Source organism: Molossus molossus, unplaced genomic scaffold, assembly GCF_014108415.1.
Source record: "Molossus molossus isolate mMolMol1 unplaced genomic scaffold, mMolMol1.p scaffold_m16_p_6, whole genome shotgun sequence".
In the NCBI taxonomy this organism is placed as follows: domain Eukaryota; kingdom Metazoa; phylum Chordata; class Mammalia; order Chiroptera; family Molossidae; genus Molossus; species Molossus molossus.
In genome coordinates, this window is record NW_023425399.1 from 12250631 (window position 1) to 12277893 (window position 27263).

Here is a 27263-nt window from a genome sequence, read left to right on the forward strand (position 1 = left end):
CAAAAAAGACATAGAAGACCCTTGCTCTCCATTAGAAAGTTGTTGATTTTGTCGAAACACAGAGATTCTACAGGTATCACAGGAAGTGTAAAGTATATACTTACACATGATCAAAAATAAAAAATAGCCCTGGTCAGTTTGGCTCAGAGATTAGAGCGTCTACCCACATATGGAAGGGTCTCGCCTTTGATTCCGTCAAGGGCATGTACCTGGATTGCAGGTTTGATCCCTGGCCCCGAGTCAGGGCTGTTTGGAAGGCAACCAATTGATGTGTCTCCCTCACATCAGATGTTTCTCACTCTCCCTCGCCCCGCCCCGCACCCCGCTCCCCCCTTCCTCCCTTCTGCTCTATCTAAAAATCAGTGGAAAAATATCCTCAGGTGAGGATTAACAACAACAAAAAAAGTAAATAACTACACAGCTGAGAGTTTCAAATAGTATCACAAAAACTCTCCCAAGGATAGCCATGTACCTCTGACTAGTCCCCAGAATCAAAGATACATGGTTGCTTACAACTTTCAGATAATTCATATTTTTATGACTATGGTAAACAACTGTGACAAACATGGCAGGTTAAAAATTAACAATATATATTTTTAAAACTCTGAGACCTCTGAAAATTATTAACGGGCTTAAAGAAGGAGCTTGCTAAGGAATATTTGTGTGTGTGTGTGTATCTTCTACACAATGACTTCCTGAAACTACAAAAGACAACAAAGAAAAGAGAGCTCAGGAAATGGTGAAATATGGAAGTAGTTACACTAGAGATTTCTTTGTAAAGAAAAAGGTTTAAACTAGCTGAACAATACCAAGCTTTACAAAAACAAAAACTTGAATTTTAAAAATACACATACACACACGTAATTTCTTAGAGAAAATAGCAAAACCATAAGACAACAATAAAACCAAACACTGATCTCAAAAGAATAATCTAATAGAATTTTCTAAATATCGAAGACTATGTACTAGAGAAACAGTTTTCTTCCAAGTCAACAAGTATCATAACTTGAAAATTAGCATAACAAAATGACCACGTTGACCTCTGAAAAACAAAAGGTCCTAAAAATTAAATTCCAATGACATCATTAAAAACTCCCAGCTTCTAAACATAAAGGGCTGAAGTGAAACTCCTCTTAAACTTCAGAAGTAAAATTTTTCTTTTTGAAATATGTTTTTTACTTATTTTAGAGAGAGAGAGAAACATCAGTTGCCTCCTATATGCACCCCCACTGGGGATCAAACTCGAAACCCGGTATGTGCCCTGATCAGGAATCGAACCCTCGACCCTTCGGTACGTGGGACAATGCTCAACCAAACTGAGCCACACGGGCCAGGGAAGAATCAAAACTTCTGTGAACTCAGAGGTTAGAATGACATCTCATACATCAGAGGGGTTTTTTTTGGAAGCACTGAATTTATAACTATACAAACAAGGGACAATACCTTATCCCTCAAGTATATTTAAAGTTTTATAAACAGTTTATACGAAGGAAGATGAAATGTGTTCCCTTAACGTGTTGACTTTATGGTTAACAAAAAGCTAAACTCACTATTTCAACTGCACGGAGACCACGGCATAACAAAGGAAACTGCTGAGGCCTGGGGGACAGCTGCAACCCTCTGATAATACTGTGACAAGTTCAGCTTTATATGCCTGCTCAGATACTTTTTAAAACAATCTAAGAGCTCTTTTTTTTTTTTTTTTTTTGGTTCAGGCTTAAGGGATCTTTATAACACTGATGCCTGATAACCCGGAGGTAGTCAATAAATATTTGCTAAATGGATTAACAAATATAATGATGGGAATCATAAACCTTTATCAGCAGTGTTTGTGAGTTTTCAAAATAAAACAGAACTTCACCCTAAGGAGTATCACTGGATTATCAATAAATAGGATTTCTATGTAAAATCATTTGATAAGTAAGTGAATGATATTATATACTGTAAGTCCTCATGGAAGAGGCACTAAAACCACAACAGCCCAACTTAAATGATTCAGCTCTCTCAGCCGGGGCTTGCCCAGGTCCTAGGTAGTTTCACGGCTTGCTCATAAATGAATAGCCCTGGCCAACACAGCCTCCATGGACCAAATACCAGCGGATGCTCTCCTCCTAAGTCAGATGGCCACATGGATGGCCAGCATCCCAGAAATGCACTCTACACCTTCCGTCACACATTATCTAATGGCAATTCACTTTAAAAATCAACCTCCCACATAACCATCAGCTTTAATCTATCATCACTCACTTAGTCACACACAAATGTCAAGCTCATGAACACAAAGAGCATTTCCTGCATTGGGACTGCTATCCCTTGCTAGAAACACATACCGTCTGAACCTCTGAAAAGATACCTTGTACCTTTCCAAACACAAATAAGGGTGTTTATGAATTATTACAGGTTTGGCTACATCTCACACTTCTTTCTCCATTTTAAAACTCTAGCAAGCTTCACTTCATTTATGTATACCCATGCCTCTTTCCACACAGTATTTGATATGGGTGGGTTACAAGTAAACAAGTTGATGAAGTTTTGTTTTTGTTTGTTTATTATCCTCACCCGAGGACATTTTTGCATTTATCTTCAGATAGAGTGGAAGGGAGAGAGAGAGAGAAACATCGATGTGAGAGAGACACATCAAGTGGTCACCACCCACACGACCCCAACCAGGGCCGGGGAAAAACTGCAACCAAGGTACGTGCCCTTAGTGGGAACCGAACCTGGGACTCTCTGGTCTGCGGGCTGATGCTCTAACTGCTGAGCCTAACCGGCCAGGGCTTATTTATTTATTTATTTTATTTAGAGAGAGAAAGGAAGGGAGAGGGGGAGAGAAAGAGAGAAACATCTATGTGATAGAGAAACATCGATTGGCTACCTCCCCAAACCCAAAACCTGGGTATGTGCCCTGCCCGGTAATCAAACCGGCAACCTTTTGGTGCACAGGACGAAGCTCAACCAACTGAGCCACACTGGCCAAGGCGATGAAGTTTTTTTAATGATAATAAAAATAATGTATTCCCCACCCCCTCAAATTCATATGTTGAAGTACCTCCAAATGTGGCTGTATTTGGAGACAGAGCCTTTAAAGAGGTAATTAAGGTAAAATTAGGTCATAAGGGAAGGCCCTAATACTATATGACTGATGTCCTTATGAGAGGAGATGAGGATATAGATGGGTACAAAGGGAAGATGGTGTTAAGACACAGGGAGAAGACAGCCAGCCATCTACAAACAAGGAGACAGGTCTCAAAAGGAACAACTCTGTGGACACCTTGATCTCAGACTTCCAGCCTCCAGAACTGTGAGAAAATAAATTTCTACTGTCAAAGTCACCCAGTCTGCAAAACTGACATGGCAGTTTTAAGAAACTAGGACAAATGATGTTAAGTTAATTTGCTGCAAACTAGGTAGTCCACTAGATATGAGAGCAGGAAAGCACCAGTCATTTGAAAATTCAGCCCTGCAACACTCTTCTCTTGCACATTTAATACATTTTTTAAAATTCAAAAGGCACAGGGATGATTGTCAAAAAACAAAAAGGTTTACTCTTTTTTGCCCAAGATTACAAAACACAAAGCAAAGGTAGAAACAAAAATCAGATGTCTAATCGTCTTTTCAATTAAACCCAAGCCTTGGAGAAAGAATGAACATTTCAGAAAGAGATACAACCAGTGTGCATTTATAACTGAATCACTATGGTGCTAAGGCCCTGGGAAATAGGGTTATTTCCAGAGAGGCATCAGAGTGAGGCAGTTAAGAGCATGGACTTTGGACCACACTGCCTGCATTAAAATCCCAGTTCTGCCAATTACCAACTGTGGGACCTCCAGCAAATCACTAACCCCTCTGTGCCCCAGTTTTATCACCTGTAAAATAGAAATACAGAAATATACATAATAGGATTGTTGTGAAAACCAAATGAGTCAGTAGTAAATTGAATCATACGAAATTACCATTTTTATAGGTCAAAAAATGGTCAAATATCAGCATTTTCATATGGTTCAACAGGAAGACACTGAAAACAGTGTCTGGCATTCAGTAAGTGCTGTATGAATGTAATGATCATTATTATTTCAGTCTTAGCACACTACAGGAGGGTGAACTCTGAGTCCATCCCAACCAGCTATTTGCCTTCTGCACTGTTTGTGCACTTCAAAAACAAACCCCGAGTGTGCAGCTCTAGCTGCCAATCCCTTCCCTTCACCGCTCATTGCCCCACACTCCCACACACTGAACACTTCCTACTTTAGTGCTCATTCTGCTGCAGGAAGTCAGAGGTCTCTGTGAAATAGCAGCTAACTAGCTGCACCTCAGAGAAGCATGATTCCCTCAATCTCCACTGTCTACTTTTCTCCAGATGTGGCCGAGTGACATAAGACTCTGGTGTCCACAGAGCAAACCAATGATACAGCTGCAACCAAACCATGAGTTGAGACTTTCTAGGCTCAGCCACCTCCCTGATCTTGACTTAAAACAATTCCAGGTAGCTGTAGGATCTGGAACTGATACTCACAAAACAATAGAAGCCTGAAAAGGGCACCGTGGCCCAGACCTAGAGCAAAGAAGTAAACTCACAGGGCTGTGTCTCAACTCCTCTAGGCCTCAATTTGCCCATCTTGAAAATACTCTTTTATTTCCTTATCTACCTCCCAACATTGTGTTTTGAAGGGCTGTGGAAGATACAAGGAAAATAAGACACTGAGTATCAGGAATAAAAGATGCCATTAGCCCTGGCCGGTTTGGCTCAGCAGCTGGAGCATCGGCCTGCGGACCAGAGAGTCCCGGGTTCGGTTCCCGCTAGGGGCACATACCAAAAAATAAATAAAAAGATGCCATTACCGGGGGGCGGAATAGGGAGGAGGGTGCCCAAGGGGGTGGGGAGGAAACATCTGTAAGAAAAGTTAATTAATTAATTTTTTTAAAAAGGTGCCATCACCATGCTAGAGTAAGGACACTACCAAGATCACCTTCCTAAATGCTATCCTCTTCGAAGCTCTCCCTGGCTAGACCTTTACCCCTTCTTGGTACACCTTCAGCCTTAGGAGCAAAGCTTTTTGCCTTATCAGACCTTTCTCCCACTGAACCCCTCAGGTGGGACTTCCTCCCTTAGAAAGTCCACCCAGCCTTCCTCTCTGCTTGTCCGGATCCATCCCTTAGACCCCTCAAAGGTTCTCATCTTGCTTCAGCATTACCCCTATCTCAGTAGTCCGGTCGAGGAGAGCCTCCCCCCAGTACCCACCCCCACCCCTCCGCGCCCTCAGCAGGTGCTCTCCCGAACTCGTCTCTGCGGTCCTCCGCAGCTGCTCCCTTAGCGGTGCTCTCCTACCCCCAGAACGTCCCCTACAGCAAGCGCGCTCCCGAACCAGCCCCACGTTTGTCCCCTTCCTTGCATGCTCCCCTGTGGACCCCCATTCAGCAGGTGCCTTATCAGCCGGATCGCCCCGCCCCGCAGGTCCCTTCGCTCCGGAGCTCGCAGTCGGGTGTCTCCCCTCCGTATGTTCCCGCCTTTCCCTACCCCATCCCTTCCACCCAGCCACTGGCCCCTCACCGGCGCGGCGGGTTCCTCAGCTGCACCGTCTCCATGGCGCTGCCGGCAGCCGCCCAGACCCGCTCACTGCTCCATCCTCCCCCGGGACCTCCCAAAGCCCGCCCCGCAGACCCTCCCACACTTCCGCTTTCCGCCCATACCGGAAGTGGTGCGAGGCACAGGGAGCTGGGCGGGGCCGGGAGGACGTGGCCTAGATCACGTGGTGTGCCGGAGCGTGGACCGCGGAACGGTGAAGCCAAGAAGGCTTCTGCTCTGAGTGTCCAAAGCCAGGCTCCAGACTCGATGACGTTTGCTCGTTGGGAAGCTGTTTGCCCCCCAGGCCCGGAACCCATCTCTGCCTCAGCCCGGGCCCCTCATTTCTCAGAAGGAGATGCTGAGACTTCTTGCGAAAGCGCCGGTTTGATAAGAACTGTACATTCTGAACAAGCCAAGTTGTACACAATTCCTGGGAAGCGCTGCTCCAGGAACTCCTGGAAGTATTGGCGGTTTGCTAGCTTTCTTACCTGGTTGAATTCTCCAGATGGAGGCTAGACCCTGCGTACCCACCCTGTCCTTGCTTGTCACAGGGCATCAGCCTGCAAATTGCCCCACCCTCTTTTTTTCTTTTTCCCTTTATTGATTCTAGAGAGATAGGGAGAGGAAGAAAGAAATAGAAACATTCATGAGAGACAATATCGACCGCAGCCTCTTGGATGACCCCCACTGGGGATCTGGCCCCACAGCCTGGGCATGTGCCCTGACCGGGAACCTAACCAGTGACCTCTTGGTGCATCAGTGGATGCCCAACCACTGAGCCACACCGACTGGGCACCCCACCCTCTTTCTTAACTGCCTCACCTTTGAGTCACTTTGCAGACATAAAAATAGCTGATGTTTATTAAGCTCTTGCTATGTACTTGCTTTCATGTATTATCTCATTTAATCATTATATCAAGCCTATAACGTTATCCCCAATTTTATGTATTATTTGACATACAGTGCCTACTACGTTCTCAGCACTTTACTATCAACTCCTTTAATACTCTGATCAACTTTAGAAAATAAATGCGATTATTACTCATAAGGCCACAGAGGTGAAGATTGCAGAGCTAATCGTATAGGTTTAGGGATTTCAAGTCAGGTCAGATTCTAGAGCCTGCACCACCAAACTGGACAACCTCTGATGTGTATCCTCTAATTGAACATGAGAGTCAGGGGGCTCCCCTTCCTCTCTGAGCTCCAGTTTCAACTACTGCCATTGGTAAATATTCAGTTGCCACCACCATCGATGAATGTTAGGAGAAAGGCAGATGCCCCCCATTTTACCATGGGGACAGTTATAGATGAAAACTTAGCCAGAACAACCTTTCACCATTTTTAATTGTCCTGCTTTTCCCAAAGGTATGCCATCTATGAAACTTAACACCAGAGCAACACCTTTGAGAGCCACCCAGATATGGCACCCAATATTGTAAAAACAGAATGGAGCCATTACCCTGACACAGGAGTAAATATTTACTGAGGATCTACTATATATATGCCAGTTACAATCCTAGATTGTCAATCCTTTAAACAACACTATGAAGTAAGAATTATTATTCCCCGTTGACAGGTAAGGAAGCTGAGACTCACATATACACAGCTAGTGAGAGCAAAGGTTTTAACTCAAGACTGTCCCAATTCCACAAAATCCATGTTTCATTTGCCACTTTGCTCTATTGGAAATCTGTACAAATGGCAGTGGGAGCCTTGAGGAAGTAAAGATTAAGGAGAGTTTTTACAAAGTTCAGGAAGCCATTACATGTCCCTCCCGCAAGAAGTCAATTTTCAGTCCTCTGAAATCCCCTAGCACTTTTCCTAGACGACTCTACTTTTTACCTTATGTTCAGATCCCGCTGCCCACTGGATTTTTTTTCCTCCTTGAAGGATCTAACTTCCCATTGTGACCACACGCTCATCCCTGTAGATGAGTAGGTACTCAATAAACATTTTTTCTAATCCTCACCCAAGGTTAATTTTCCATTTATCTTCAGATAGAGTGGGAGGGAGGGAGAGAGAGAGAAACATCAATGTGAGAGAGACACATTGACTGGTTGCCTCCCCCACCACCTCAACCAAGGCCGGGACTGAACCACAACCCAGGTATGTGCCCTTGACTGGAATCAAACCTGCAACTCTTTGGTCCATTGGCTGACGCTCTAACCACTGAATCACACCAGCCAGGGCTCAATAAACATTTAAAAAAATAAATGTCAGCCCTGGCCAGTTTGGCTCAGCGGTTACAGCATCGGCCCATGGACCAGAGAGTCCTGGGTTCAGTTTCTGCTAAGGGCACGTACCTTGGTTGCAGTTTGTCCCTGGCCCTGCTTGGGGTCGTGTGGGTGGCAGCCAGCTGAAGTGTCTCTCTCATATCGATGTTTCTCTCTCCCCTCCCCCTCCCATTCTATCTGAAGATAAATGCAAAAATGTCCTCGGGTGAGGATAAAAAAATAAAAATAAAAAGATAAATAAAATAAATGTCACCTGGCCAGTATGGCTTAGTGGATTGAATATCATCTCATGGACTAAGAGGTCCCCGTTCGATTCCTAGTCAGGGCACATGCCCACAGTAGGGGGTGTGCAGAAGGCAGTCGGTCAGTGTTTTTCTCTCACATTGATGTTTCTATCTCTCTCTCTAAAAAATAAATAAAAACATATTTTAAAAAATAAAAGTCAATTTGTCAATACACAATGTCAAACATCCCTCCTTTGCCTCCTTCCCAGGATTTTTCCAGAAGATAGGCATTACCTTTGGAAGGTACATAATGTCTTTCCACTGTTGAGGGGGCCCCAAAGGCCCACCAAGTTTCAAGGAGGGCAGACAGAGATTCTTTCTCTTGACGGGGGAGTGGCAAGGTTCTGGAAAGGCATGGAGGAGTGAAAATAGTATTTTGGCCATTTGCGGAAAATACAATTTGCCACAAGTGTACTTGTGTGGTATATCACTTAGAATATATTCAGTTACAAGCAATTGAAAAAAACAACAAGCATCTAAATGGTGACTTAAGGCATCATGGCATTTGCTGTTTATTAATTCTAGGTTGATTCAGTGGCTCAACAATGTCAATTTTGTGCTACTCAGCATGTTGGCTTTTCATATTTGTGCATTTATTGCTTACAAAATGGCTACCACACCTCCAGGTATCATATCCTTAACCCAACACTACCCAAAGCAGAAAGAAACAAACAAACAAAAAAAGATATTTCAAAGTCCTGTACCTCTCTCTTTTTTCAGGGAAGAAAAACTTTCCCATGAGCACCCAGCAGACATCATCTTACCTCATTGGTCAGATGAGATCACATTCTTATCCCTTAACCAATCTCGGGCAAAAGAGAATGAGATTATTGTTGTTGGTAATGGCAACCCCTGGAATGAATATATCTGCTAAAAAGGGATCCTGGTGGCTAATTGGGCTCAAATTTATAAACAGAGCCTAGCAGCTAGTGCTAATCAGGGTTCCCTCAAACATGCCATGCTCCAAGGAAAAGTGACACTGAACTGCCTGCCTACTGTACTATGCTCCTGCCAGCTGAGCTGACCCTTATAAAAGAATTCCTGGATTCAAAATTCTACCAATAGGACTGAGATTTTCCATATCCAACGAGCTGCAAGGCTATATCCTCATTTGCATCTTCATCGACCCATCAGAGTGGCTCCATATTTCACTAACTAGGATGGTGCTATTTGGACCAACCATACCGTGAGGATTTGAAGTCCTTATTTGCATAGAAATGGGCCAATGAGTGGCTGGGGAGGATGGGTGGGCACTCTTGTCTATAAAGGTCTGCTTCCCCTCAGTCTCTGGGGCTTTACTTTTGGTTTCCACTGGAGGCTGCATTTCCTTGGCTAGAGCACTAACACCAGAGATGCCTCATTCCTAGCCCACCTCACCACTGAGCTCTTTTCACTGAACAAAGTTTCCCCCTTTCTGGTGCCCCAAATAGGGGATTCTTGTTGGTATTAATTGGCAGTGGTGACCTTTGGTTGACAGTTTAGAGAAATCTTGAATCATTTCCTGGGCCAGGAGAATCTTAGGCAATATTTAGACTCTGGAAGCAAAGATGGATGCTGTTGAGTAGATAGACAGACAGTGGTGTGTGTCTCATCTGGTTTCCCCACCATATTTAGTGTTCATTCTTTCTTCTTATATGGGGCCTGTGCCGGGCTGAGAGGATTCAGATGGAACAGCCATCCAACCCTCAGAAAGTGGGTTAAGAGTTTACACAAGTAATTATAACGATTCCTGAGGGCAGAGACCAGGTCTTTTCAACAAACTTTGTAAATGCATGTTGGGTACCAGGTCCTATTAGGTCTTGGAGAGACAAAAGTAAAGAAGACCTACATCCTGCTTTTAAAGACCTCCAAGTCTTTGAGAAAAACTGTAAACTGACAATCACAGAGAGATAAGTACTAAATTATGGATAAACCCCAGGAGGAATGGGAGCAGAGGAGGGACATAGTGGAAGAGAAGAGAATTCAGGAAAGGCTTTCAGAGGAGATATTTGAGTTGTTTATAGGTTGAGCCAGGCTCAGGCAAGAGAAAAAGTGTTAGGGGGAAAAAAGTTCCAGGAGAGGAGAGCATAAGCAAAAGTTAGGAAGCAGGAGAAACAGCGTAATGTATGCAAGTAGCAACAAGCAGTTAAAAAAACATGGAGTATTAAGTGGGACATCAAGTCAGATGAGGCTGAAGATAAGCTGGTTTTCCTCAGGGAAAGATCTTTATCAATGTAGCAGTGCATTCATTTATTAAATCAGTGTCTCCAAAGCACTAGGTGCCAGTTAGTTTCTAGCCTCAGGGACTGTGCTCTTGCTACCCCTCTGCCTAAATCTTCTCAGGTCTCAGCTCAGTCATTAGTCCCTGAGATGCCTTCCCCATCTCCCTTAGCGCAAATAGTTTCCACGTGGTCCCTTTCTAGTGCATCAGCATTCTGTTTTCCTTACAGCACAAATAACATGAGATTATCCTCTCCATTTGCTCCTGGGTTAATTGCCTGTCAGGTCCCACTAGAATGTAAGCGCCACGCGAGGGGGACCTGGTCTTTCCCACTGTTTCATCTCATCCATTGCGTCCTGGTAACTCAAGCCCAACGCAGCTCCAGGGAGATCGCGCGTCTCGCAAACGTAAGCTCCGAACTGAGCATGCGCCCCGCGCCGAGAGCCGAGCACCACGGACCACCGCTCCGCGCAGGCCACACCTCCGCCCGCTCCGTCCCGCCCCTTCCCGGCCAGGTTAGCCGTCCGACCCAGGACTCGCAGCCGGTGCTTTCCCCGGACGCTGTTCCGCAAGACTCGGCGGCGGGAACGGAGGCGGCCGCCATTTGCCGGCGGGACCCCGGGATGGCCCCCAAACTCTCAGAGTCCGTGGAGCGGCTCCGCGCCGCCGGCAACCAGAGCTTCCGCAACGGCCAGTTCGCGGAGGCCGCCGCGCTCTACAGCCGCGCGCTGCGGGTGATGCAGGAGCAAGGTACCACCCCGGCCGCCCGTTCTCTCCGCACGGCTCCCCTCTCCCGTCTCCCCGGCCCCGACGACCCCGCCCTCGCTCCATCCCTGCCTCCTTCCCTTTCCCTGCAGCCCACCGTCCCACCAGGCCCTCCCGCCACCCTTCCCGCACATGCCCCTTTTTGGGCTTCCTACCAGAAACTTCCTTAGCCCTTTCTTTACGTCTGGAAAAAAAAAAAAATTGTAATATGGTTTTATTACTCGTTCTTTTTCACTTAATGAGATATCAGAAATATATTTTCATCTTAATAGATTTTTTTTATCACTTTTTGATTGTGGTAAAAAACAACAACACTACATTAAATTTACCATCGTAACATTTTTTTTAAGTGTAGTGTCAGGTGTATACTATTAACATTGTTGTGCAACAGACCTCTAGAACTTTTCATCTTGCAGCACTGGAACTCAGTACCCGCTAAACACTATTTCCCCCATCCCTTCAGCCTTTGGTATCCACTTTTTACTTACTATATCTATGATTTTGATTACTTTAGGTGTTCGAAATGAGTGAGATCATACCGTGTTTGTCTTTTATGACTGGCTTACTTCCCGTAGTATAGTCCTCGAGGACATTATAATCCATACTGTAGCATGTGAGAGGATCTCCTTTTTCCCAAGACTGTATAGTATTCCACTGTGTGGATATACTACTTTTTAAATCCATTTAGCCATTGATGGACATTTGGATTGCTTCCACCTCTTAGCTATTGTGACTAATGCTGTGATGATCGCGGGTGTGCAGATGTCTCCAAGATCCTGCTTTGAATTATTTTGGATATATACCCAGAAGTGGGATTGCTGGATCAAATAGATATTGTTTTCTTGTTTTAAATTTTTTTTTCTTTATTGATTTTAGAGAAAGAGGAAGGGAGAGGGAGAGAGAAATAGAACTATCGATGAGAGAGCATCAATTGACCGCCTCCTGCATACTCCCCTCCCCCAAGATTTGGCCCACAACCTGGGCATGTGCCCTGACTGGGAATTGAACCAGCGACTCCTGGCACATGGGTTGATGCTCAACTACTGAGCCACATCTGCTGGGCTCTTTTTAAAAAATTTTTTAAAAATATTTTTTCATTATTGATTTGAGAGAGAGAGAAACATCAATGAGAGAGAACTTCAATTGACCACCTCCTGCATGCCCCCAACTGGGGATTAGGCCCACAACCTGGGCATGTGCCCTGACTGGGAATTGAACCGGTGACCTCTTGGTGTATGGGTCAGCACTCAACCAGTGAGCTACGCCAGCTGGGCAGTAGTTCAGTTTTCCATGGTTGCTGCACCATTTACATTCCCGCCAACAGTGCACAATAGTTCCAACTTCTCAGCATCCTTACCAGCATTTTGTTCTTTTGATAGTGGCCATCCTGATAGGTGTGAGCTGCATGCTTTTTAACTGTCCTGTTGCCCCCATCCTATTATTCGGGCCTCATTCCAACCCTCCTCCTCAACCATTCGCTCTTCGATTAAATTAGTATTTGTTGAGCATCTGTATCTACTGAGTGTATAACAAGACAGGGAAGGTTCTTTCAATGAGAGAAAAGGGGGAGAGGCTAGATCTTAAGCTAGTAAACAAGATGTGTTTGGTAATGATCAGGGGTATGCAGAAGACAAATGTGTGATAGAGAGTTGACTAGGGAGCTCCATTAGAATGAGGGCAACTACTTTGAAGAGATGACATTTGAGGTGATATCTGAATGATCAGAAGATGCCAGGTGCACAAAGTTTTGGATGCTGAGCATTTCAGGTGGAGGGAACTGTAATTACAGGCATACATTGGTTTATTGTGCTTCTGTTTATTGCGCTTTGTGTCTTTTATACAAAAGGGAGACAAGATACTCCACCAGCAAAAAGATGACTACTTGCTTTATTGTGGTGGTCTAGAACCATACCCACAATATCTCTGAGGTATGCCTGTACAAAGGTACCCGGATGGAATAAGTTTGGATGCCCCAGGAGCCATTGTGACTGAGCCAGTGGAGGGAGAAGTAAGACAGGGTCAGACAGACAGGCAGAACTTTGTTGTAGAGACATTTTACACAGTACACTGTAGTAATGAGTTTAGGTTTTATTCCCTGATGGGAAGTTTCTGGAGAGGAGTAGCATATTCTTATCAGTTCTCCCAGCCTCCAGCTCATTTCAAGCAACCACAGCCCTTTGCCCAAAACCTCTTCTCCAAAGTGCCCTACCAAGGAGCCCTCATTGGAATCTCTTTTCTGTAGTACCTGTTTCCCTTTGCCTTCCTTCTCCTCATTTTTTTTGGCTAGCATTTATTGAGTGCTTTACTGTGTGCTAGACATTACAGACATTATGCCTTTATATCTTTATGCTAACCTTTGACTAAGACACTTTATATTCTTCCTTGGTGCTGCCTATGGAGGCGGCAGCCATCTTTTACTCAGCACATGGCTGCCCTCAGATCCCTCGTGAAATCCAAGATTGTCAAAAAGTGGACCAAGAAATTCATCCTGCACCAGTCAGACTATGTCAACATTAAGTGGAACTGGTGGAAATCCAAAGGCATTGACAATAGGGTGCACAGAACATCAGGGCCAGATCTTGATGCCCAACATGGGTTATGGAAGCAACAAGAAAACAAAACCCATGCTGCCCAGTGGTTTTCAAAAGGAAGTTCCTGTCCACAGTGTCAAGGAGCTTGAAATGCTGCTCATGTGCAACAAATCTTACTGTGCTCAGATCACTCAGTGTCTCCTGAAAGAACTGCAAAGCCACTGTGGAAAGAGCAGCCCAGATGGCTATCAGAGTCACCAACCCCAATGCCAAGCTGCACAGCAAAGAAAATGAATAGACAGATTGTGTACACATTGTATTTGTGTTAATAAAGCCATAAAATTCTGCCATCTGGCCAAAAAAAAAAAAAAAAAAAGCTTTGTAGATGAGGAGTCCAGAAGAGTTAAATTGCCTACCCCAGGGTTATACAATGAAGACATGTCATAGGCAGGATTTGAATATGGGTCTGATTCCCAAGTCCAAGTTTTTAGTCATTTTGCTAGACTTCTCCCCAAATCCTCTCCAAATTGCAGTCTTATTTTGTTTGAGCTTTTTCAGTTTCAAGCCACTCTTGCCCCCTTTTTTCCTGCAACACTCCTTTTTAGGTCTGCCTGCTTGTCTCAGCCTCACTTGAGGTTGCTGAAGAATCTAAGATATTGATACTTCTGCCTTTTTCTTTCATCCTACCCCAGCCTGCCTGGAAAAGCATGTGCTTTCGTATGGAGTTTTTCTGGGTCCCCAAAAGAGCTGGCCTGGTATCCAGATTTAGTAGGGGATCAGAGTTTGGTTCTCATTCTTTTCTAGATAATATATGGGCAAATCCCTTGATTTCTCTGATCAGTTTTTCTGTTTGAACGGAGAGTAGGGAGCAACCTAGCACAATGAACCCTTCTTTGAAGTGATATCTTCATGTGATAGGTGAGCACATATGATCAGAGAGAGTGAATGATTTGTGCAGCATCACAGGCTGGATAGTAGGTTCTGATGTCCTTTCCACCATACTGCTGCTTCTGAGCACCCATGCTCTGGGGACTTGAGAAGGATTACAAGTTTTGAGTGCTTGTACTTGTCCCTTAAGGGCGAGGGTGTGTGTATATGTATATGTGTGTGTGTGTGTGTGTGTGTGTGTGTGTGTGTGTGTATATATTTTTTTATTACAGATGTTTCTCCTTTTCCCCCCACTGATTCCCACCTCTCCCTCCCTCCCCGGGCGAGGATATATTTTACTTATCTCTACATTACTGTCTCAGGGCCTGGCAAAATAAGAAAAGATTTATTCTTTTTTTTAAATGTTTTTATTGATTTTTTTAGAAAGAGGAAGAGAGAGAGAGAGAGAGAAACATCAATTGGCTGCCTCCTGTACACCCCCACCAGGGATCGAGCCTGCAACCTGGGCATGTGCCCTGACTGGGAATCGAACTGGAACTTCTCAGTCCAGGGGAAGACGCCCAGTCAACTGAGCCACACCGGCCGGATGAAAAAATTTATTCTTTTATTGTTTGTTATTGTTGATATTGAGTGAAAGATATGCATCAATATGGTAACATGATACTTAGTGACAAAAGCATGTTGCAGAAGGATAAACAATTGGGTGCCAGTTAGAGGAAGCTTTAAAAGATATAAAATATCTGATTACATATATAATAAAGATAAACATGCATAAGAATGTTACATACCAGCTTCAGGATTGGGCTAACATCTGGGGTTATGGGAATGGAGTAAGGAGAAAGGATGAGGACGAGTGGAGCTTTAGGCATATCAAAAATAAAAAAGCTTGGAAACAAATATAATGTATGCTAAATCTAGTGATGGATACTGACTATGTTGTACTGTTTTCTGTATGTTTTACAATTTTCAGAAGAGAACTTGGTTTCAGTTACTTTGGGAATATATATCTAGGAGTGAAATTACTGCATCAACTTGAAGTAGTTTTTTTTATTTTTTCACTGTGGCCCATGCTAGTGTGGTATGTGGTAGCTGAAAATTAACTTTTAAAAATGAAAGTCATTGTGGTCACAGTAAAAGACATGAGCTTCTGAGATTCCTGAACATGAGGCCTGCCTTTAGAGAAATGTCTGACAATGCTCCTCCCCACTGGGGAGCTTGAGTTCTTCCCCCGAGTAAGTTCGCTGTAGTCCTGCCAGACCCGCGGGGTTTTTCTCTGGCAAAGTCCTGTCTGATTTGACCAGGTGGAATTAGTCTCTGTCTTATCTTTTCCTCTTTTTTTCATTCTTTAGTTTCCATACTTTTTGTAATAAAATGCACACACACAGCCAGGTAGTTACAGCATGGATTTCTGTGAGGCAGAGGCCAGCTATTTCATGTTTGTCTTTTGCCAGGTACCGAGTTTAGTGCTGGCATGAGTGAATAAGATGCTTGATGTTCTCGCTGCCATGTACTAATGACAAACTTGCCAGTCTGTCGGACCTGCGAGCCTGATCAGCTTGCAGTCATCTCTGCTCCCTTTTACCAAAAGCCCAGAGCTCAGAGTGCGAAATGGACGTCATATCCTGAGGCATCCATTTCCCGACTTGTTAATCTCCTGCTTTCTGCTTCTACCCGGGCAGGTTCTTCGGACCCCAAAGAAGAAAGTGTTCTCTACTCCAACCGAGCAGCATGCCACTTGAAGGATGGGAACTGCAGAGACTGCATCAAAGACTGCACTTTGTAAGAGGTCAAGGGAAACTTTGGGGTGCCTTAGGGGCTCAGAAGAGGAAGCTGGGTTTATCTGGTTTGTTTCTTCTTGGGACTGATCCCACCAGTTACATCTGTGACAGATACTAGGAAGTGTCATTCAGTGTCACCAGGTCACTGAGAATAGGAGGCTATACTTGGTCCTTGTGGCACCTGTCTTGTGTCTTTGGGGTCTTGGCTCTGCTATTGTAAAAGGAGTAGGGGTGGGCACTTACAGGTGGTTTTCAAACCTTTGTGAGATGTGGGGCCTGGGGATGAGGTAGAGTTGTAGAATAGTTAGTGGCTTGCCCAATTATCTTCTGGGGTGGATGAGAGAGAGGAAGGGAGGGAGAGAAAAAAAGAGAGAGAGAGGTTAACAGGTAGCCAGGAAAGAAGCAAAGAGAAAGGAGAAAATGGTCTCCTTTAATGACCAGGTATAGAGGACATTAAACAATTTTTCATATTTCTTTCTTTTTCAAACCAGTCTGATATTGCCTTTTTTCATCATCGCTAAACTAGCATGCATACCTTAAATGTGTTCTAAGATCTGCTATCCTGTGACATTGCCTTAGACCCATGCCCTGGTGATAGAAATGAGAGCGGTGAGCATGCTCATGGAGCCTGTGCTAAGTTGATTAGTACCAGGTCCTGTGCTAGATTTCCTTCTTAGCGTGCTCATGACTACTCTGTGGGGTAAGTTTACCATCCTTCCCAGGCTAGAAATGGGTTGCAGAGGATTGAGGCGGTAAAGTGATTTGCCTGGGATCACATGGTTAGTGGCAGAGGTGGAATTCAAACACCACTCCTTCGGACTCCAAAGCCTCTATGGTATGCCCATCGGGCCACCACTCTGTGGAAACACATAGAAGCATAAAAGCAACAAGGTACTTGCTCTTGGTTTGGGGGGGATTGCAACTATGAAAATTGATGCATGTGCACACGAATCTCACAATATTAGTGGCCCTCTGCCCTCTTCCCCTTCTTTACTTCAAACTAAGTTGAAAAGTCCCTCTTCTAAGGTCTGCCATTTTTAGTAGTGGCTCTGTGCCAGAAATGACCCCCTATATACGGAATGCTATAGATGAACCTGCCTGGATGGAGCTGCGGGGGGCGCCTTGGTGACTTAGCAGCCAGATGACATTTTTGCCTCCTGCTGTAGAGCACTGGCCCTGGTTCCCTTCAGCATGAAGTCCTTGCTGCGGCGAGCATCGGCCTACGAGGCTCTGGAGAAGTATCCCCTGGCCTATGTTGACTACAAGGTTGTGCTGCAGATTGATGATAGTGTGACGTCAGCCTTGGAAGGCGTCAACAGGTGAGCCTGCGTCACCATGGACATTCCCCGTGGAACTCCCTGCCCTCTGTCATTGGCTTGGAATGATCACTTTGCTCATCTTCTGGCAGGATCCGTTTGGGGTAGGCTTAGAAATTCCTGATGACCTTTTGGGCAAGGAAGGAGAATTTGCTGTCATATTTGGTAGGTGTTTAAGGTGTCAGGATTATTGGATTATTTTTTTACCCCTAGATGTTCAAATTCATTCACACAGTATAATTTGTTGAGCTCTTTTGAAGGTGGTGTGCCAGGTTCAGTGGGAATACCAAAACAAAACAAATACAGACCCCACTTACCTCAAAGAGCTAACCAGAGTGGGGAATGTGAGACCCACACACAAGCAGCTCAGACCCGAGGCTATAGGATATTGTGTGTGGATATGGTTCAGTATATTGCTCAGTGATCCCTTCGCAAGGCCCCACAGCAGTTGACGTCTCACGGATGTTCTCATTTATGTGATTGGTCATGTTGCCCTTCTTTGCATGGGCTGCTTGAAAGCCAAACACCACACTAATAGCAAACCCTTGTTAGGACTTCATGGTATATATATTTGTGTGCCATTTCTGTCTTGACTTGTTTTCTCTCTGCCTCTTTTCATTTCTGTCATTCAACAAAATCTGCCACTTATGTGCCAAACTGCACTAGGACCTCGGCTGATGCCCAAGACATACCTCTTCCTGCCCTGATAGAGCCCCTGGTCTCATGGAGAACACTCGTCAGTAATAGGCAAGCATAGTACAAGAAATGAGGCAGCACAGGGGGTAAAAAGGCGGCACCTAGCCAGCTAGTGGGGTGGGCAGCAGGGAGGGTTTCCAAAGGAGGTGAGCTGAGACAGAGATGAGGAGAGACCTGGGGCCAACAGCCAGCAAGGAGAAGGCAGCCTGTGTGAGTGTATAGAGATGTCCCTGAGAGAGCACGACCTACATCAGTGCGCTGCCTCCTGCACGCCTCCTGCTGGGCATTGAGCCCAAAACCTCAGCATGGTCCCTGACCAGGAATTGAACTGGCAACCTACTGATCCATATGGGTCACTGCTCAACCACTGAGGCACACTGGCTGGGCAAGATTTGCATTTTTTTAAAATCTCTGAGCGCCCTGGCCGGTTTGGCTCAGCGGTTAGAGCGTCAGCCTGTAGTCCAGAGAGACCGGGTTCGGTTCCCGCTAAGGGCATGTGCCTTGGTTGCAGTTTGTCCCTGGCCCTGGTTGGTCGTGCAGGTGGCAGCCACTCGATGTGTCCTTTTCACATTGATGTTTCTCTCTCTCTCCCTCCCACTCTGTCTGAACAAAAAATGGAAAAATGTCCTTGGGTAAGGATAAAAAAATAAATAAAAATCTCTGAGCATTAATCAGATGCTTGCATGGCTTTATAATAGAGCCATTAAGAAATGTAAAACAGCCCTGGCCGGTTTGGTTCAGTGGTTGGAGCGTTGGCCTGCGGTCCGGAGAGACCCGGGTTCGGTTCCCGCTAAGGGCACATACCTCGGTTGCAGTTTGTCCCCGGCCCTGATCGGTTGTGTGGGTGGCAGCCACTCGATGTGTTCCTTTCGCGTCGATGTTTCTCTCTCTCTCTCTGTTCCTCTCTCTCCCTCCCACTCTACCTAAACAAAAAGTGGAAAAATGTCCTCGGGTGAGGATTAAAAAAAAGAAAAAAAAAGAAAAAGAAATGTAAAATATGGCCCTGGCCAGTTTGGCTCAGCAGTTATAACGTCAGCCTGCGGTCCAGAGAGACCCGTGTTTGGTTCCCACTAGGGCGCCGCACCTCGGTTGCAGTTTGTCCCCGGCCCTGGTTGGTCGTGTGGGTGGCAGCCACTCAATGTGTCCCTTTCACGGTAATGTTTTGCTCTCTCTCCCTCCCACTCTATCTGAACAAAAAATGGAAAAATGTCCTCAGGTGAGGATAAAAAAAAAAAAAAAAAAAGAAATGTAAAACATGGTCCTTTCCTCAGTAATGTGTGTTCCTTTGGGGTTAAGATAGGGTTTAACTGCCCTTAACAAGCAACAGATCATCACTTTGAAGTTAACATAGTGTGGCCCTGTCAGTGTGGCTCAGTGGTTGAGTGTCAGCCCATGCACCAAGAGGTCGCCAGTTTGATTCCCGGTCAGGACACATGCCCAGGTTGTGGGCCTGATCCCCAGTGGGGGGTATGCAGGAGGCGGCCAGTCGATGTTCTCTCTCATCGATGTTTCTGTCTCTCTCTAAAATCAATAAAGACAAAAAAATTAAAAAACAAAAACATAGTGTGACCAAACGAAGGCCAGGCAGGGAGGGAGTGTCATGATGGCTGAACTGAGGAGACTTTTGTGGGTGGCAGACTCCTGTTCCTCTCCTGCTGCATGTTAGGAGGATCTAAAGAGATGGTTCAAACCCGGGGAAGTTGATAACTCTGGCCCTCATACACCTCCTTCGGGTTTGTGAGAGGAGGAGCATCTGAACCCAGCTGGAAACCTCCCGTCTTTGATCCTGCCTTCGTTTCCAGAATGACCCGAGCTCTCATGGACTCACTTGGGCCCGAGTGGCGCCTGAAGCTGCCCTCTATCCCCTTGGTACCTGTTTCAGCTCAGAAGAGGTGGGGCTCGGAAAACCACAAAGAGACAGCTAAAAGCAAATCCAAAGAAACCACAAGTGTCAAGAGCAGAGGTAAGCCATGACTTCCTGCTCAGTTTTGCAGTTTCCTCATAGCCACTTTCTTTAGAGTAACCCTGTCAAAATTGGCCTTGTTTAAGCTGAGTTATAAAAATAATATTAAACAAAGAAGTCTTAACCCCTTAGAGATGGTCTCAACTCTACAGTGAGGGTCGAGAAGATGTCCCCCACTGTCAGGATTGAGCGATATGAGGCATGTTGATCTCCTAGCCTGGCACATAGGTTTCCAGTGTTGGTTCCCTTCTCTCTTCTGGCAGCATTTGGGGTGTATCAGATTGGATACGTTGGTTATAAGAACAGAAAACTCACCATGGTAAAAATAATTAATTGGCTTATATCATTGAAAACTCTGGAGTTCAGGTTCAGGCAAGGTTTGCCCGGCAGCCCACTAGACTGTCAGGATCTGACTGCATTTCTCTGTACTTCTCTCAGCTGTCTTCTCTGGTGCGGTCAGGTCTGTCTGCAGGCAGGCTTCCCTCTTAGCAGTAAAAGAGCTGTGGCAGCCCTGGCCAGTTTGGCTCAGGTCCAGAGAGACCCGGGTTCGGTTCCTGCTAAGGGAGCGTACCTCGGTTGCAGTTTGTCCCTGGCCCTGGTTGGGTTGTATGGGTCGCAGCCACTTGATGTTTCTGTCTTTCTCTCTCTCTCTTCCTCTCCCTCCCTCCCACTCTATCTGAACAAAAAATGGAAAAATGTCCTTAGGTGAGGATAAAAAAAAAAAGCTATGGCAGTTCCTGGTCTCATATCCATATGCCATGCCTCATGACCCAGAGGGAGAGAAAAACTTTTTCTGAGAGGGTTTCTTTCTCCCAAATCCCCGACTCTCATCTTCTCAGTTTGTTCTGGCCTGTTTGGTCATGGGCCATGCCCTGAACTTGTCACTGTGACTGAGGACTGAGATTTTGTGATTAGCTCAGCCCTAACCCCTTTGCCCTACCTCCACAGCAAGAGGGTAATGCTGCCCCAGGAACATGAGCACTGTGTGAGTCCCTGGGGAGGAGAAATAAGAGAAGCGAGGTCAAGGGCAGGTAGCCCTACACAGGAGACTGTCCACTTCGGCTGAGTAGACAGAGAGGTGTTCTTCAGTTGGGGGCTCACTGGATGCTCCGATAGCGCTGCAGGGCAGTTGTCCCGGCTCGGCAGCTAGGTGTTGAGGAGAGGTGGTTCAGGAGGGGTCGGGGCTGGAGCCTTGTGTGGATGGCGGGAGTTATCCCCTTGCCCGGAGGAAACCTATCTGGCTAGGTAGCATTCGCTCTTGTTTGCGGGAGCCTGGTAACTGTTGCCCACTCTTCCCTAGAATGAAAATGTGGGGTGCTGATGAACCAGATGGCTTCAGTGCATCTACCATGAATTCCACCCTTGCAGAGTCACTGAGCCGTGTGTGCTCCAGGCCCTGTAAGCAGTGTGATACCGCATGGGCAGTCTTGGCCTTTGGAAGCTCTTCTTCTAATGAAAGGCTGAGACAGACAGCATTTTAAAATATGGAAATAAGTGCTTACGAGTCTAGTATATGGGGAGTTCAGAATTGGAATTGACATGTGCTTGGGAATGTCGGGGAAAAGGCTCACAGAGGAGGCAGCAGTGAAGGGACAGGTTGAACTGGGCCTTAAAGGGTGAGGGTGAGGTTCTTCAGTGGGAAAGGGACGGGAATTCTTGGCAGAGAATTCATGGCAGAGACAGTGGAGAGCTAGGGTGAATGCATGGGGTGTTGCTGGTGAGCAGCAGGATGCATGGCTATAACATGGTGTGTTGCAGAACCGGGGTAAAGCTGAAGCTGTGTGTAGAAACTCATGCACATGCGCACAAGGAGACATGTACAAGAATGTTCACAGCAGAATGTTTATAACATCAAAAAACAAAACTGGAAATAACCCAAGCCTCCCTAAATTGGAGAATGGAAAACCAGTTGTATTGCAGCATTGAGTTTGGACGAACTGCTACAGGTGTTACACATCGACACAGTCAGTTCTAGGAATGTAACTTTGAGTGAGGGGAAGAACACAGGGTCATAGAAGAATACATAGAATTACGTACTTGTTCCTTTACATAAAGTTCAAAGACAAACAACAAATGGTTTCTGGATACTATTACCTATAGTAGTTGAACTACCAAAAACAAAAAAAGGGAAGGATGCACAGAGTGGGGATAATGGTCTCCTCCGGGGGTGGACTGATTTGGAGAAGGGTCCACAGGGCTTCAAAGGTCCTAGTAAATGTTCAGTTTCTTCAGGTGAGGGATGAGTTCAAGGGTGTTAGTTTTACTCCTAAAACCTTACCCTTGTCATATTTTTCTTTTCTGGGTGGGGAAGGGGGTGCGGAGAGGGGGGCGAGCAGCGACAGCCGGGGCAGCCCCGGGTCATAAATATTACTTTATAAAGATAGTTTTTAAAAATGAAAAAAGCAGGTGCTATGGGAGCTGGAGCCGGAATAACTAATTCAGGCCTGAAGGCCGGGTTGAGCAGCTCGGGTTTCACCTTCTCTCCCGTCTCTCCTTGAAAGCTGGGCAGAGTGGAGGTGAGGCTCAGACCAGACGGCGATGGGAAACAGCACCTGCCCTCCCTTTTCTGAAAGCCTGGAACACCAGATCTTCCGGCTGCCAAGTGGCAGGGTGCTCATCATGTGTGTGTTACCGTGTGCACGTATAAATATGCTTATACCAGGAGTGCTCAGCCTCTTCTGAATGAAACACTGTGGTTAATGTTCCGGAAGCCGGAGACCGGGGGAATCGTGACCAGGAAAGACGCTTTACCACAGCGTAGGAAGCCTCTGGGGAGGGGGCTCTGCCGAAGAGACCCCACTGATCTCAGCTGGGCACCTGCTCCATGGTTTTTTCCTCTTCTGAATTTGTATCTAGTGCCTTCTGGGGATGTGGAGAGAGCCAGAGTTCTGAAGGAAGAAGGCAATGAGCTTGTAAAGAAGGGAAACCATAAGAAAGCTATTGAGAAGTACAGTGAAAGCCTCTCGTTTAGTAACCTGGAGTCCACCACGTACAGCAACAGGTACCTTCCCCACAGCTGCTGGCCTGGGGATCTCAGGACATTGGATATTTCGTTCCTCAATCTTCTCTCGGACTGTGGTGGGCTCTTGTTCCCTAGCATTTAGTCAGTCTGTTAGAGCTCAACATGCAGTCACACTCATTTTGGTTGTCATGAGGCAGACGTTGCCAGTGGCATTCACTCTTAAAGGGATAGAGACCGAGGGATGCCAGAGGGGAGCCTGGGCTTGGTTAGCCCCCTTCCCCAGAATTTTCTTTAACCACCTAAATCAGCATACGAGGTCTCGCTACATAGCCACAACCTCAACACAAGTCTTACAGCCCCCCACCTTCCCGGGAGGCTCCCACCCTATGGCTTCTTAAGACGACTCTTAGAAACTGTGGCACTGAGAGCACAGGGCAGAGCCCAGGGTGTGGAGTAATTGTTGCCTGGCCTGGGAGCCAGAACCAGGTCCCATCTAGCCTGGGGGGTTAGACTCCTGGCACTGTACAAGGTCCTGCACCACGTTCCTCTTCAGTTAAAAAAATCTTGGATCTACTGTAGGCTCACCATTCTTCATCCAAACCTGTGTTTCAGATTTTAAAACTATAATATGGTCCGTACACTGAATCACATGCCATCTAGGGTCTGGGCAGCTTGTGAAGTTAATTGTTAGCATTTCTGCAGTGAAACATAAGGAAGTTCCATGTTCACATGGGGTGGTATAAAGACTAGCCTCATGTCCATTAAGGTCAGGGTTTACTGCCTAACGGGTTAAAAAGGAACTTTTAGTTTGAAAGCTTAAATTCTGGACCTGTGGCTTTCCTGGCTGGTTGGACCAGGGGCGCCTGTCTGCCAGGCTCACGTGAAAACGGCTGTAGCCCACTGGGGCCGTGTTCGAGCAGCAGCATCTGCTCACTCCTTTCTCTGGCTCCCTGGCCTTGCTCCCATGTGGCTCGAGACCTCCAGTACCCCGTTATCCTGCCCATTTCCCACGTTTCGGGACAACGTTTTATTTAAGTGCTGTTTCTCATGCCAGTGTGTCTGTGCCACAGTTTTAGTTTCTGTTGCTTTATAATATCTTGTAGGGCTGTCTTTTCCCATCCTTCTCAATCAGAGCAGCCCTGGCTATTTTCCCAGATTTGCTCTTCCAACTAAACCTTAGGATCATTTTGACAGATTCCCAAAAGTATCTTGTTGGGCTTTCGGTTGTGATTATATGGAATTTATAAACTTAACTTAAAGGACTGATGACTTTGTACAAAACTGAATTTTCCATCCATTATGGCTGAAATTATACCACATTCTGGATGTCATTTTCATGCCCCACCTCCTGCACATGCCCTGTGTAGACGGTGCCTCACCTTTGGCTCGCTTCAGTTCTCTTAGTGCAGCTGAGAACGTGGATGTCACCCCTAAGGTACCCGGCCCCTGCAGCTTGCCAGGCCCTCACTGGACCTCCAGAGACTCATTTAGAACTCACAACAGTTCTTCAGGTTAGGTGATGGTCCCATTTTACCTGTGAGAAAACAGCTTCGGAAAGATGAATTAAGACACACAAAGTTAAACAACTCAGACGTAGTGGAGCTGTGACTGCAGCCAGGTCTTTGTGACTCCAGAGCTTGGGATTTCTTCACTCACTCATGTTATCTCCTAGACTGCTCTGTAATGAAAAGTAAAATAGGTACATCCAACTAAGCGACCACTCTGCACCCGTTCAGAATGACGAGGTGGAGGAGATAGACTTTCATACCGAGCTCCAAGACATCTGACTGTTCTGCTGACTGTCTCTGGAGAAAAGGGCTAGAATTGAGTGGGGAAGATACACACACATACTCTTTTCCCCGTAGATGCAGGATGGCTTGCATGGATATGCATGACTTACTTTTTTCCAACATTTTGAAAATTTTCAAAATACAAGTTGAAAAATTTTTCATTGAACAAACCTATACCTACCATCTAAATACAATTTTGTTATATTTGCTTTATCACTATTTAACCATCTATTGATCCACATCAAAGTTGCAGACACCTTTACATCTCACCCCTAACACACCAGCATGCATATCATGAATTCAAGCCCAGCATTTATATTTTTGTTTTCTTAAGGCAGGTAACTTTAATCTGTCAAGGGGAAGGTTTCAGGAAGCCTTTTCTTTGCTTGAAACAGCGCAGTGTGGGAATGTGAGGTCGACAAAAGGCTAGAAGTTAGTGAGCTCGGGGTCTGGAGGCAGGAGAACCCGAGCTGAGTTGGTTCTGCCCTCAGTGGTAGAACCTTGAGCAAGGTGCCTCACCCCTGAGCCCACATTCTCACCTGTGGAAGGTGCTGGGGGGGTTGTGAGGTTGAAGAACAGGTGAAGTGAGCATCACAGAGCAGGTGTTCAGCGAATCAAGATCACGCCTCACACTTCCTCCCTGCTCTGGGGGCCCTAAGGAGGGACTGAACTCTGGTCTCTCCCTGTCAGAGCGCTCTGCTATTTGGTCCTGAAGCAGTACAAGGAAGCGGTGAGGGACTGCACAGAAGCCCTCAAGCTAGATGGGAAGAACGTGAAGGCATTTTACAGACGGGCTCAAGCCTATAAGGCCCTCAAGGTAAGATTCCCATCAGAAGGCACCCACTAAGCTGCGGGCATTTGTGCCTGTGGGCACTTCCAGAGCATGGTCAAGAGGAGGTGGCGGCTGCCATAGCCCTTCTCATCTGGGGGCCCCGGGCAGCTCCAGCCCAGCCTGTGGACTAGGGTTTCAAAGCCTCTGCTATCTCAGCAGCCGTCCCTACTTCCCCTTGGTCGCACCTCAGTCACAGCACCGTCCCCACGCCCTTCTCTATTCTATTAGGACTATAAATCCAGCTTTGCCGACATCAACAGCCTCCTAAAAATTGAGCCCAGGAATGGCCCTGCACAGAAGTTGCAGCAAGAAGTTAACCAGAGCTTAAAGTAAAAACCCAGAAGGGCAGCAGGAAACCTCCGCCATACGACCTTCCTCTGTGCCTGCCTCTGGGACCCAGCATGCCCAGCTCTGAAGCACCCTCCTCTGCCCTCAAAGAGGCGGTGGCCTCCCACCTCTTAAGAGGCTTTGTTCAAATTAAGCTCAGTGTAGCCAAAACCCAGACATTGTTTTGCTGGAAAGGTCCCTGCTATGCTGAAGCCCTGTTCCCGTCCCCCTTCCTTGGACAGCTGGCGGATCACACAAACGGCTCCGCCCCTGCCCCAAGCATGCTCCAGACCGAGCGAGCGCTGCCTTCGAGCTTCATCAGACCCACCTCACTGTGGTTCATCTGAACTAACGGAACTGGGGGGCGGGACTAGAAAACCCTGGCCCACCCACACCTAAAGCAGCCTGTTGAGCTGGTTCTCCAGGGCTGCCATCCTGCCCTGTCCTTGGCTTAATCCCCTGTGTGCTGAGCTCCAGCCCTTTTGGCCAGGCCCCTCTGGTGGGGATGCAGAACCCTGACCCTGAGGTGGCTTTGGGGCTCTGTGCTGCCTCCTACATGGAGGTACCTAAGCCATTTCAGGAGCCCAGAGGTGTGGCCACTCCTGAAGGTAGAGGGGGAAGAAGGGCCTCCTTGAAGTCAGTGTCCTTCCATTCTGGGCAGGGACTTGCCTTTTGACTCCAACAGTGGCCCTCCCAGCTTATTTCTTTGTTATAGGAAGTTAATTTGAACTGAACTGACTCTGGTTTTGTTGAACTGTGTGTTTAAGTGAATACATTAAACGTCTTTGTTCTACATAAATGTGTTGTACTTCCATTTATGCTTTTTCAGCTTTGTGCTTGGGATTTTGTAATAACACAAGCTACCACTTTTTGAGCATTCAGCTCATTGAACAAGTTCACTGAAATGTGTGCTCGGGCCAGGCCCTGTGTATAGTACTGGGGAACGACAGTGAATGAGTAGACATGGCCCCTGTTCGCCGAGGGCTGAGTCTAGTGGGACGGGAGACATTAATCAGGTGACCCCAGGAACAAGTGTAGAACTGCAGCCAGCCTGTGGGCTTTAAAGGAGTCACCACAATGCTCCCGCTGCCTCGCAGGGAGATCTGACCCTGTGGAGGGAAAGGGGGCCCTGAG

At 46.3% G+C, this 27263-nt stretch overlaps 2 protein-coding genes across 2 annotated transcripts in view; one reads left to right on the top strand and one right to left on the bottom strand.

Annotated features, from left to right (window-relative positions):
- Positions 1–5647, bottom strand: part of STK4 (serine/threonine kinase 4) — a 92100-nt gene extending 86453 nt beyond the window's left edge. Inside the window, exon 1 of the mRNA XM_036245209.1 lies at positions 5549–5647. Coding sequence (XP_036101102.1) covers positions 5549–5583 — 35 coding nt within the window. The 5' untranslated portion in view covers positions 5584–5647. The remainder of the gene's footprint in view (positions 1–5548) is intronic.
- Positions 5648–10798: 5151 nt separating this feature from the next.
- TOMM34 (translocase of outer mitochondrial membrane 34) lies at positions 10799–26991 on the top strand. The gene is made up of 7 exons (XM_036245286.1): positions 10799–11031; positions 16145–16244; positions 17410–17562; positions 20058–20218; positions 23075–23219; positions 25661–25787; positions 26031–26991. The coding sequence occupies exons 1-7, from the start codon at positions 10905–10907 to the stop codon at positions 26133–26135; spliced, it is 918 nt and encodes a 305-aa protein (XP_036101179.1). The 5' UTR covers positions 10799–10904; the 3' UTR covers positions 26136–26991.
- Positions 26992–27263: the final 272 nt, after the last annotated feature.

Excerpts from the sequence above, each read along its gene's own strand:
- TOMM34 (XM_036245286.1), top strand. The coding sequence starts at position 10,905 with ATGGCCCCCAAACTCTCAGAGTCCGTGGAGCGGCTCCGCGCCGCCGGC. Across the intron at positions 20,219-23,074 it reads CACAAGTGTCAAGAGCAGAG|TGCCTTCTGGGGATGTGGAG; the intron begins GTAAGCCATGAC and ends ATTTGTATCTAG. Across the intron at positions 25,788-26,030 it reads AAGCCTATAAGGCCCTCAAG|GACTATAAATCCAGCTTTGC; the intron begins GTAAGATTCCCA and ends CTATTCTATTAG.